The sequence below is a fragment of the Anser anser genome, assembly GCF_964211835.1.
Source record: "Anser anser genome assembly, chromosome: 6".
NCBI classification, from domain to species: Eukaryota; Metazoa; Chordata; class Aves; order Anseriformes; family Anatidae; genus Anser; species Anser anser.
In genome coordinates, this window is record NC_139726.1 from 30,465,317 (window position 1) to 30,477,647 (window position 12,331).

Here is a 12,331-nt window from a genome sequence, read left to right on the forward strand (position 1 = left end):
CCGCATTAGCTTTCATTTGTGTATTTCTCTGAATGCTTTGCAGGATAACTAGGCATTAAGAAAACATGAGCATTATTGTTCCAGAAAATGGTAGTCTTAAAAAATAAATAAATAAAGAGCACCCACTCCATTCTGTCACCAATTAGTCTTTAAATAAGAAATATTTGTTACTGTGGCCCACGAGATGCCGGGCTCAGTTCTGGATCACTGACAACCCTTTGTAACAGGAGAAACTGAAGGCCATATAAAGAAAGAAAAACGACTGAGATAGATCTGCATTCTCAGTAAGCGACAGTATTGCTTGTCTTTTGGGAACAAGGAAAGGCATGTGATTTTGTAGTTTAGAATTTAGGGATTCAACACACTTTTCAACTGTAATTTATTCTCACTCCTACTTTGCAGTACTACTGCAAATTTGAAGGCGGACACTTCTCAACTTGAACATTACCAGTACTCATGAAGTTTCTCTTATTCTGTATTCTCTTTGCTATTTCTGGGCACCCTTCTTCAGCCTTGCCATTACAAGAGGCAACTCTTCCTCCCAATGAAAGAAGATCTCTACAAAAAAAACGCCCAAACTCTTGCTTTTGGAGGCAAGCTGTTCAGATAGGACACATGGATTTTAATGGGAACGGACAGTGTGGAAGCATTAAAAACATATTTCGATATTACTGGAACAGGCTGCCCAGAGAAGCTGTGGATGCCCCATCCCTGGAAGTGTTCAAGGTTAGGTTGGAGGGGGCTTTGTGCAACCTGGTCTAGTGAAACGTGTCTCTGCCCATGGCAGGGGGTTGGAAACAGATGGTCTTTAAAGTCCCTTCCAACCCAAATCATTCTATAGTTCTATGATTTAATGATGGATATCTAGTTTTCTAAATGAAAGTTTCTTTCTACTCCCTTTTGAGATGTCATTCTCTTCTTTCCAAATCAGGCTGAATTTCTGGGTAGCATTTCAGGCAAATTGAATGAATTCTCTTGCCTTGCATTCTGCTAAACAAAACCAGCATGGTTTTCAGTTTGCATTATCTGTACAAAATAAAAACATCGCTGTGCAATCATTGCTATACATCAGATATGGGGATCATTAAAACAAGTAATGTTCCAAAAAATGAAACAGCATCCTGATCTCTGACTCCTCTGTTAAATTTCTAAAGGACTTAATGAAGGCACTTACCTACTGCTCTTGTCTCATACTCATTAGCAAGTTCCTCAGACTCACCAGCAGCATTTATGTCATTCTTCACCTTTGCCATGCTTTTCAGAAGCTTACTGGCCCCAAGGGCTGCCAAAGTGCAACCTCTGGTCTATGGAGAGAGTAAAGTCATGTAACCCTTCTGGAAAGGGAATGTGATATATTCTTTAAAAGTTATCCCGCTCTTTTTCCAGCTGCTCAGTTCCCAGTCGAGACTGGCAAATGAAGAACCACTTCCACAAAACGAATGGTAATCATCACTTTACTGGTTTGGTAACAACTTTGTGACCAGTCTGAAAAGTTCTCCTGTTTAACAGTTAGATATCAGCTTTGTATCTCTGACAGAAGATTCGCAGAAGAGGGTCTGCTCTGCCATGAGCTACACTACCATATTTATTGTCCACCAGCCTGGACCAAATGTACTACTGTTAGCACATACCAGGGTAGACATACTCAATTTTGGAGACACAGACCAATATGAGCAGGAGCATCCATCAGCTTTGCTTTCATTTAGCCTCACATTTGCAGCCTGGGAATTATGTATTTGATGAAATCATAACTAAAGGTATTGTGCCTGGGAATTATGTATTTGATGAAATCATAACTAAAGGTATTGTCTAATGAAAATTAGAAATGGATTTAAATCAAATACCCAGGATCACAACACATCCATATTACAGAATGGTGGGGGGAACTCGGTGGAATAGAGGGGTTAGCAGAACTGCCACCATGGGCTTCCAGAGGGCAGACTTCAGGTCTGCTAGGTTAGACTAGATGATCCTAGAGGTCTTTTTCAACCTGACTGATTCTATGAACTCAGCCTTCAAGCTTGAAAACAGATAAGAAAATGTAACTATATGTAAATGCTAGCTTGGACTGCTGACTCATACCTGACATTATAAAAGGAAGGTATGAAATCCATAGCCAAGCACAAAACGGGTAATACTCAACCTACTTACAGAGCCACATAACAATTATCTGCTGTGGTTTTGTGTTCGAAGATGGATCCGGAGCCTTCAAAGGCCTACAGCCCAAAGACAAGGAACACCACTGTGATGTGTGCAGAGGAACAAAGAAGAACTCAACTTACTTGCTCCCAAATGACTTTGGACAACTCTTTCTTGTTCTGAAGAACTGACCAAATAAACAGAGCTTGCAATGGATGCCTTGTGATAGGACACTCATTCTGAAAGAAAGAGCAATGACTCCTCAGACCTAAGCTCCTGGAACAAGTCCTTAGCCTGTCATTCTCCATTCTCTGTTTTCTTCCTTTTAAAGCCATCCTACTTATTCCCTTTCCACATATTCCCTTTCTTGGCCATCTGGCACTTGTCACACACTACTCTAAGTTACAGCAGCCTTACATTTCCCTGTTTTATTTGGAAGACTCAGCCCCACTGCTTTTCCTAAATGTGCGTTAAAGGACATTTGGGTCAAAATCACTTTCTGCTTTAACCCATGCAGTTCAGATAGTCTCATTCACAGCTTGACTTTGCGTTTAAATAACAGAGATTAGGATCCTCTAAAAGGAATGCTAATTTTACACCAATAGGCCTTTTGTGTTTAAGCAAGACCCTGAACTTCACAAAATCTGAAACAGACACGAAGTTCTATACTACCAACTGCTTTGTATTAGGGCAGTTTGCACCTGCAGATTGCAAAGCAGTTGTGAAATAACTCCTCAGCAACAAAACTTTTAAGAAGCAAAAAGCTTCAGTGGAAACTCTCAAAGCTAACTAGCAATTTTAAACCAATTTTCCCCTAATTGTCACACATGTTGCATTATGTCTCTGAAGTCCACAACTGATTTCAGAAGCTTAATATCTGATCCCTAAGCTCCGGTTTTGCAATTTAGATCTGGATCTTAGTGATAACTAAGAAATGCGGTTCTATCTGATGATGAAATAAGGTTCAGAAGGTGCTTGACACTCTTGTAATAAGCAAGGTTTAGAACACAAAATACAATAGTCTGTACCCAGATATGAGTCCAGATTACTCATGCCCAGCTGGTACTTCAGTACTGGGCTCTGAATTTATATTGGTGTAAAATACAAGCATAATCACAGCACTGATTGCTCTAATAGAAAATCTTACAACTCAACATCCAAATAAACCACCCACTTTTCTCATAGCTAAACAATCCTTACAATTATTTGTAATATGAGTAAACATGTTAAGTATAAAATAAGGCTGACTGTTAAAAGCAAATCCTGCTATACCAGAAACAAAACATATTTTTTGCTTTTTTTCCTTTTCAGGGACACATAGTGGAATGCAACTGTTCATCACTTACTGAAATACGTATCTCCATTTCATCCTTGCTATTTTTATCATCTTTTTTGAGACCTCTTCGGAAGTCTTCAACCATCTTCCACACAAATGTGAGAAGTGCATCATTATAGGAGTTCTTTGCAATCTGCAGGTTCTTGAACACCAAGCTACTGAAGTTGTGGGTGTACAGCTCCTTAAGGACCTCTGTGGTAAGGAATTTCCTCAGGTTCAGGCCATTTTCCAAGAAGAGACGAACAAATTTGGGCCTGTCTTTCACTAGGGCTGTGAACATGACATCCTGCAGGTCAGCAGACTAGGAAGAAATGGAAGAACAAACATTAGGAGGCATGTGAGGTGTGAAAAGATGAATTAAGGGCCTGACACATGTAACTAACTGCCACATTTTCCTTCATGCTGGCACACTTTCATCAGAATCAGCTTTTTCCATATGCAATTGCATTTGTTAGGTGGTGTGGACTACTTCCAGCATGAGCAGATCACCTTTGCAATCAGTGCAAGGAGGAAAAGGTGGTCTTACTTAACACAGAGGATAGGATGTTGAGACAGTGGCTGCTGTTACATCTCTCTGCTCTTTTACATCACTGCTCCCCTGGCCCATGCCACTGTACTCAGACAGAAGTCATCTGTACCTCCCAGTTTCGGTCATTGGTGAAGATCTCATCACTGGCCAGGTCCAGTTGGTTCCACTCCAGCAGCAGCTTCAGCTGCCCATTCCAGTTATCCCTGTCATGTTCATTGGTGCTGAAAGCTGCAGAGGAAGAGCAATCCTCTAGGTAAAAGACTAGACACAGAAGAGCTTCCTGGCATACTTACTCATCTCTGCTTTTCACGCTCTACTCAACAAGACCCCTACCAAGCATCTTTCCCCAGATTCATGCACATCTTCCTGATTGGGTTTTAGGGGACTCTGGAAACTTAGAAACACATCTAGTGCCCAACACATGTGTATATCTTTCCTTTCATGCAGCATGCAGGAAATGGGAATGTCACCTTCCCAGAACGCTTCAAGTAACACGCCCGAGTGCTCTGCACAGAGCAGGGTATAGGAATCATCTGAAAAAAAAAAGCAAGCATGCCTCAAAGCACAGTAGAGGATACATATGTCTAGGGCTAAACCTCGCTATTCAAAATCCCAGAATAACCCACCCTTGTCCATCTATTTAACACACACACCAAAGGAAAAAAAAAAAAAAAAAACAGAACAGAACAACGACTTGCCTTTGTAGAGAGCAAAAGAAATGGCATTGCTCACAATTTCATCTCCAGCTTCTTCTATTTTGATAACTGTCAGTAAATGAGGGTTCTCAAGGACTTCTTTGATCTACAAAAAGGAGAACCATTCCAAAGCACTCTAGACTGTTTAGCAGTTGATCTCCTAGAGCATCTTGAACAGAAGCTTCCCATTCACATTGTAGCAATCATCAGTCCTATTTTCAAATCCAGTTAAAATTTATACAAGTCCAGAAAGAAGCAGATGAGATTTAAAGTCACCAAGACTAATTATCCTCTGAATATACAGCAAGTAACTGTGATTCCTCCCTATGCAGATCGTTACAACCAAAAAGATATAATCTCAGAAACTAGAAACCACTCAAAGAAAAACAGATTGTGACAGTCCACGTTTCAACGAATGTCTAGCAGTTTATTATAAACCAGTGCTTCTACCTCCTTGTGCTTTGTCAAAACCAGATAATTTTTCACATAACTAAGCTTTCATTCTAGCATACAGAAAACAAATAATCTTAGCCATTTGTAAATGAAGGAGAAGGCCCTGTCCAAGACATCTGAGCAGGAACTGAAGGTGACTCATCTGTGAAAGATGCCTTCAGCAGCTCCTCGCTCTCCAGTGCAGGTCTTTCTGGAAACCAGAGGCTTGTGATCTGTTCAGAGGGCAGCTCTTTCTCTTCAGCTTGGGATGCCACAGCCCCCACGCTCAAAGTACAAGTTCAGATTTATTTTCTGCAGGCCTGTCTGTCTCTGCAAAAGACCACATCCTACTTTTTCCTGTAAGCTTGTTAATACACAGTCGGAAGAAGGTACCTCTGGAGATCTAGTCCAACCCTGCTGCTCAAAACTGGGCAAAGCACAGCAAGTTGCCCAGCAAAACTTGTAGGATGTCCCATGGACTCGCTCTGCCAAGCTCTCACTGAGTTTTGACTCAGGATTTATCAGAAAAAATAGCTCCTTAAACTTCAATACCAGAAACTTTATTTGGTTCATATCCAAGGAAATACATGTGGAAATACGAGTGTCTGAATTCTCCTCCAGGGTCTGCAAACAACTTGTAATGCTACATTCATTAAAAATAAATAATAATAAGTTAAAGGGGGGAAGAAAAGCTGAGTGAAAGAGACTTAAATGTACAGGATGGAACATACCATTTTCCATCCCCCATTATGAACATGCAATCACTCTCCAATGCCAGCTCCCTGCTGTGAACATGGGTAGGAGATAATTAAGCAAGAGAGGAAAACAGAATCAGACCCCAGGATAAAGCATTGGGCTTTTAATTGAGAAAGTCAATTAGCTTAAGTTAATGTATTGTTCAATGGGCTGAAGTGTTGTTGGAACTAAGACTTCTGAAAAGTAACAGAGTAAGATTTTCTGGAGACCCATTTTTTCTGTCCCTGTCATGGAGGGCAGAATTATGTCTAAAAACAGGTCACTCTGGAGGGCAAGTAACTGGAGAGTTAAAACAGTTTCCTAAGTCAGGCCCAACCAACTCAAGACAGCAAATGCTCTCCTTAGTCCTCCAGTTTCCTCAGTCTCCAAAAAACCCCTAGGATCACAATGGTAACTAAATTCTGAGGACTCTGTGGTCAAAGACAGAAAGGAAAAAGATTTTGCTGGCGTATGTACAATGTTCTACCTTCAACTGCATCCCATGTACACAGTACTTATAAGTCCACAATCTATTTAGCAACAGTGTCCTACTCGAGATGATGCAGGGATGCTGCTGTGGTGAAATCCTGACCAACTAAGCCTCTAGAACTAAAGATCTTGTCCCTGGTCTGTAAGGGAAATCTGTCCAACCTGGTATCTTAAAGGATGCAGGAAGAAAGGCAAAAACTTGTTGAACTTGTTGAAATGGGAGAATCCTGGAGTAGAATTGCTACAATTTGAACACCCGCAGGGCAGCGGCGATACCTCTCTGCCTCTAAGCAATCCAGTAGGATCTAGCAGTGTGAGGGCTGATTCAACATACCCAATTTCACACCTTCTCAAAGCACACAAGGGAGTCAGGACACCAACCAGCACATCTGCCAAGAGACACATCCAGCAACCAGTGCTCCAGAGGAATCACAAGCACCCAGCAAGCAGACAACAACCTGGCTTTAGCAATCCTGTACCCAGAACTACACCCAAACACAAGCTGTCTTTCCCCAGACTAGCTGCTCCTGACCTCCCATTTACTTTCTACCCTTCTGCCATGTTCAGCCTCTCTACAATAGTATACACTTACCCATTTGATCCAGCTTTCAGTCTCCTCTTCTGAGAGCCTTGAAATGGTGCGAGGCATATACCTGAGCAAGCTCTCCTTGACACATGAAGAAGCCAAAGTGCCTTCTGCCTCCATCAAGCTAGCTATAACATCAGCGATCCGTCCAGAGCCTTCCACGACAACGCAGGGAATTTTACTCTTGATGGCCACATGGATAGACTAGGGAGCCAAAGAAGGAGAGATGATGTGCTGAAATGTGCTGAAGTAACGACGGAAGGACTGCTAGCCCTCCTGTTATAAAGACCATGACAAGAGATATCTATTTCATTTGCATCATCGCCACTGAGAACACTACCATAATACAAGCTTCCTGCCAGAAAACTGTACAAACGGAGCAAATGGAAGTTATGATCGACCACAGAGCATCTATTAGCTATCAGAAGAGACTCAGAGACAGTTTCACAAAGCAAAAAATCATTCTGGAACTGTCAAAACTATGAGCATATTACTTACTCATTTCAGTTGGACAACGGGTTCATGACAAAAGCAAGTCATTTTTTCTTGCCAGCTAGATCAAAGTGGTTTTCTTAAGAAGGGTCCAACTAAAGTGCATGTTTTATATCACAGGGAGTTTAAAACAGAAGCTTGAAACAGTTTTACCACTCCTCTGCTAAAGCAGATTCCTGTCATCAAACAGGCACAGAAGATGAGTAATAGGGAGTTTTTCTGGCCAACACCACCAGGAGTAAGGCATGGCAAGGACAGACACCCACACCATGGAACCTACTGTGTCACCTTGGGCTGATCAGTCTATTCCTTGTGAAGATAGGCTTAATAAATGATCAAGATCATTTATCAAGAGATAAATGATCAAGAAAGCAGACACAGATGTCTCAGTGTACTAGTAACATTGATAAATAACCCTTAACTGAACTATTATCCAGTAACTTTTCAGAGGAAGCTCTTTTCAGGAATTATGCATTTGATTTAACAAGGCTTTTATTCATACTGATTAGATAGCTGGTAAGTCTGTGTTATGTATCATTTCTCAATATTGGGTTTGTTGTCTCTCCATGCATGTAATCATAAGGCTTCTCAAGTAGCTATACTGCATGCTGTGTAGAAACAACTCCTTCAGTGATGACAAAATCCTGTCTTAAAAGCTGGCAATGTGGATGGAACTAAAAGAAGATACCACTTTCAGCAAAGCTTCACTCTAAAACCTAAATGGATGCTTTTACCTCATCTTAGAACTTCATATTAGTACATTGAACTGTGCATCTGTATTCATCTACAGTCTACTTGTGGGCAAAGCTAGAATTAATCACGTGCATGAAACCAAAACACCAGAAAACACACAGAGAGGCTGGGGTAATGACATGAAATTTCACAGAGTGCTTTAGATTAATTGATTAATGTTAGCAAAAAAGAGATAACAGACACTGTGCTTAGAATTGTTAAAAACACATTCTCTGTCATCCTGACAGCAAATTAGTTTAATTAGCCTCAACATTAAAACTACAATTCTAGTCAGAACAGGTAGTATCAAGATCAGGTCTTCAAATTAGGCAATTATAAATATCACCTCTGCTTCAATTTTACTACCACAAAAACTAACATACTCTTTCCATTGTACCCTACCTTCTTGCAAAACCCAGACCTTTTCTCAGCTCTTTCTCAAGGTTCTTCAACCCAGGCTATGTCAGCTCTTCTATTTGCTGCTAGTCAAAACCATCTCGTCCTCACTTGCTATTTCTGTTTCCTTTCCACACATCCTGATTTCACATCTTTTCACTCTTACCCTAGCCCCATGTTCCTTTGCTCTTTCGGTCTCATACTCCTCACTCGGGTCACTCATGTTCATTCCTGCAAGGGTGCAGTGGGAAGTACCAATCCTGTTATTTAACACTCAGTCAGATCTAGAAGTCATCTCTTCTTCCCCTCTTCCAGTGTGACTTAGACATCCTGTTTCAAGAAACTTCTTTTGGCTGGCTCCATTCTCCATTCTGTTCATCCTCTTCCTGCCTGTCTTCTATTTGAAGATGATGCCTAATCCCTCCCCTTCTATGGGATCAGAATCAGCAGAGCCTTCCTGCCTTGTTCAGCTGTCTATATTTAAACTATGTGTGGCCCACAGTTCTCAGGAGCAGATATCAAGTCAGCTCAAGCAAGCTCTGAACTGGAGAATCTCCAACACAAACTCACCTTCCTTGCATATTAGATGAAAGCACTAAACTCCACAAAGCAAGTGCAAGCTGAATTTTGCCAAACCAAAAAATTAGACAACCTCGTACAAAGAGGATCAAGAGCTACATGGCTGACAATGACTACTCTGATTGCTGATCAAATAAACTTGTTATAGAAGAACAAAGAGAACTGAACTGTTCCAGCCAAAAATTTTTCAGAATGTCAGCCTGTGGTAGAAACTTTGCACAGAAAATGTCAACTGAAACACACTTCGTATGCTTAAAAACAACTGCAAGCCAACATTCTTGCAAGTAAGCATTCTTTAGTGAATAATTGGACGGGATACTTTATCATGTTGCTCATGGAGTAATATCTAATCTCTCTTAAATATTAGATCAGTACCCCTACTGTCAAAAAGTGAAAGAAAGAAATGAAAGAAATAAACTTACTTTCAAAGTCTCTTTCCCTCCACCTTGGGCAAAACATACAATTGGAATCTTTCCACCGTAATTCGATTCTGTGGAACATGCCAAAAGAAAAAAGGAAAAAGTTTCAACCCATTACTGCAATTTGATCAATCCATTTCTTCTCAGTGTAATGATAGAGTTTCCAAGCTGCTCATTTTGATACTAGTTTACTGTTGATTTTGCTAAATTTATCTACAACTTTACTTTTTTTTTTAAAAAAAAAAAAAACAAACACGAAAGCTCCATTTTGACTAGCAGTCTGACTAGGCTGGCATCAGACAGCCTTCTCCAATAGATACTTTCTTCCTCCTAACAATCATAATTTTTATTAGCTCCAATGTCCCCCAAACATTTGATTTTATTCTATTTACCTACTGCTTTGACTATTTTGAGTCTAGATACAAGGTCCTTATCGAAAGCTGAAGGTTCAGAACCGCTGACTCTTCACAGTTTCAATTGTAAAGGATAGCTAAGACTCCCATGACTCCAGCAGCTAGTGTTTAAGAGATATACCAAGTTTCATAATAATTCTGGATGCTTCATCATGACTAATAGCAAGTGTGCTTCTAGCTGAGGTACACAGTTAAATATATATATATATGTGTGTGTATATATATACACACACACAAAAATGTTTAATTAAGAACTTCCTGTCAAGGCCTTTGTTTTTTTCCCTTCTTGGCAAAGGAGCCAAAAGATAAATGAGCAGGTTACAGATGGATCAATCACCCTCACAAATGAATATTTTTGGAAAAGCCTAATTTCAGCTCCTGTGTACCTGTGCTTCAGCTGCCTGGAATTCAGTGCCAGGTGGGATATATGCAGAAGCCAAAGGTCAGCCTCCCACAGATAGCTCAGCAGAAACATTATTTGCTGTGTCCGTCAAAGGACTATTGTCACATGCAGAAAGGAAGATGAGAGGAGATTGCACTGAAGAAGCCTGGCTATTCCTGAAAGAGCATTCACGTAATGCAGACAACACAGCCCTTCCAGCCTAGCATTCAAGGGACGCTACTACTACTCTTCTGTTCCTGGAAAAAACATTGTCAATGAGCTCCAAAGCATGCAAGGTCTAAGGAGAAGGAGGTCTGCAACCTGACGTCCACACCTACCTGGGATAACCCGCTCCGAAATGTATTTTTCTAACTGAGTTCGTACTTTTGCCTCTATCGTTGGGTGCCCATGGGTGCCGTTGTCAACCAGTAAGAGATGGGTGTGATTATTATCCAGGCAATAGAGGGGGTCTCTCTTGAGATCGTCCATTATGTAATGGGCCAAGTAGTACCCCTAGAATCACAAGCACAGTGTTTAACAGAGATGCATGCACAAGCCTTCGAGGACAAGACAGTGACAGCCAAACCCTTAGCCACCAACAATTCCTCATTATTTAGGAGTCTGAATTTCCTGATTCAAGACACTGCTCACGGACAGCCCCACACACAGTGGATAAACCCCATGAAAGAGCACAGTATAAACATTTGCAGAGAAAGTTTTTCTTTACAAGAGCAGCCTGATTTGAGACAATCCTCTCAGAACTGTACCTCAGCTAATGGAACAGAATGAAACCGTTTGTGACAGTTTAGTCCTTTCAGAAATCCTATTAAGCAATGCAGAAGGAAAGTATGCTTCCTTCAGCCACCAGAAACATTAAAACTGTGGAAAACTTACTTTCAACACCCCAAAACTTACTTTCAGCACCTCAGAGAACTGTACAAATATTGAGGTTGGAAGGAACCTCTTGAGATCATCTAGTCCAAGCCTCAAATCTCCTCAGAGCCCTCAGCTAATTAAAACTGTTTTTCCTTACCTAACTGGATAGATTTTAGACAAGCTTTGTAACAGCTGGCAGACACAAGATAAGGGGAGTTATGCCAGTGTGTCTGACTGATGGGATGACAGTACCCTAACAGCAACAGCTGGCACAATGTATCTTAGTACATGGGAATCCCCACTGTGGACTACTGCCGTGTAAGGATTTCACAGCAGCTAGAGTAACTGTGGAAGAGGTTATTCCCTAACCCTCTGCCATATGTGAAATTAGAGCAGCTGAACATCCACACAGGTATGCTATGCGTACAGCTGAAATCCCTTGCTTCTTCCCCCACCAGGCCTGACGTGTGACCACCTTAAACACTTGAGTTCCCTCCTGCTCTGGGAAGAGCATGTGGTAGTGCATCTCACTGCTACGTATGCTGAGGAAAAGCTGGCCCCAGACTGAATTGTTCAGGACACACAAAGTCAGGCTAAGCAGACAGATGTGTTTCTACACAAAAACTGCACTGGAAAAAAAAAGTCTGGCAAGCTCTGCTTTACCAGAACATACGAGCAGAAGAGCTCTTGACTGACTCAAGTCAGTCACTACATGTCCGATAGCATCAGCCTAGACATCGTTCTTGCTGAAAGCACCACTTGGTTAGAGAGAATCTGTACAATTTACAGCAGAGCCTTGTCTTCGTTTCCCCACTGACTGAACAAGTTTCTTACGTCGTTATCACCACTGCGAATCAGGCTTTCTCGGTTGGAAATCATGCCCCAGGCGGCTATGCCGATAGCCACCACATTCTCCTCCGAGCTCCGACTGATGGTGTTGTCTCTGACCACTTCCCCAATGTACTTCATCAGCCCATAATGTGTGCCTCCTGTGAAAATCCAGGCTCCTGGGGATAACACGGGGGATAACCTGGGAAAATGCAGCGGAATACCCACTCTCATAACACCCACCCTTTAAAATACCACAACCCAACTCCCTCT

The 12,331-nt window shown here is 41.4% G+C and overlaps 1 protein-coding gene across 20 annotated transcripts in view; it reads right to left on the bottom strand.

Moving 5' to 3' along the window:
• Nucleotides 1-12,331, bottom strand: part of TRPM8 (transient receptor potential cation channel subfamily M member 8) — a gene marked incomplete at its 5' end in the record, with an annotated part of 140,709 nt that overhangs the window by 24,338 nt on the left and 104,040 nt on the right. For 16 of the 20 annotated variants that reach the window (XR_014585931.1, XM_083841492.1, XM_083841493.1 and 13 more), the window contains 10 exons: nucleotides 1,175-1,304; nucleotides 2,283-2,378; nucleotides 3,486-3,776; nucleotides 4,114-4,232; nucleotides 4,475-4,537; nucleotides 4,703-4,805; nucleotides 6,948-7,145; nucleotides 9,563-9,630; nucleotides 10,693-10,867; nucleotides 12,065-12,237. Coding sequence is in view for 19 of the 20 variants with exons in the window: in XM_083841492.1 (XP_083697618.1) it covers nucleotides 1,175-1,304; nucleotides 2,283-2,378; nucleotides 3,486-3,776; nucleotides 4,114-4,232; nucleotides 4,475-4,537; nucleotides 4,703-4,805; nucleotides 6,948-7,145; nucleotides 9,563-9,630; nucleotides 10,693-10,867; nucleotides 12,065-12,237 (1,416 nt within the window). The remainder of the gene's footprint in view (nucleotides 1-1,174; nucleotides 1,305-2,282; nucleotides 2,379-3,485; nucleotides 3,777-4,113; nucleotides 4,233-4,474; nucleotides 4,538-4,702; nucleotides 4,806-6,947; nucleotides 7,146-9,562; nucleotides 9,631-10,692; nucleotides 10,868-12,064; nucleotides 12,238-12,331) is intronic. The other 4 variants (XM_083841504.1, XM_083841503.1, XM_083841498.1 and 1 more) reach the window with 2 other exon arrangements.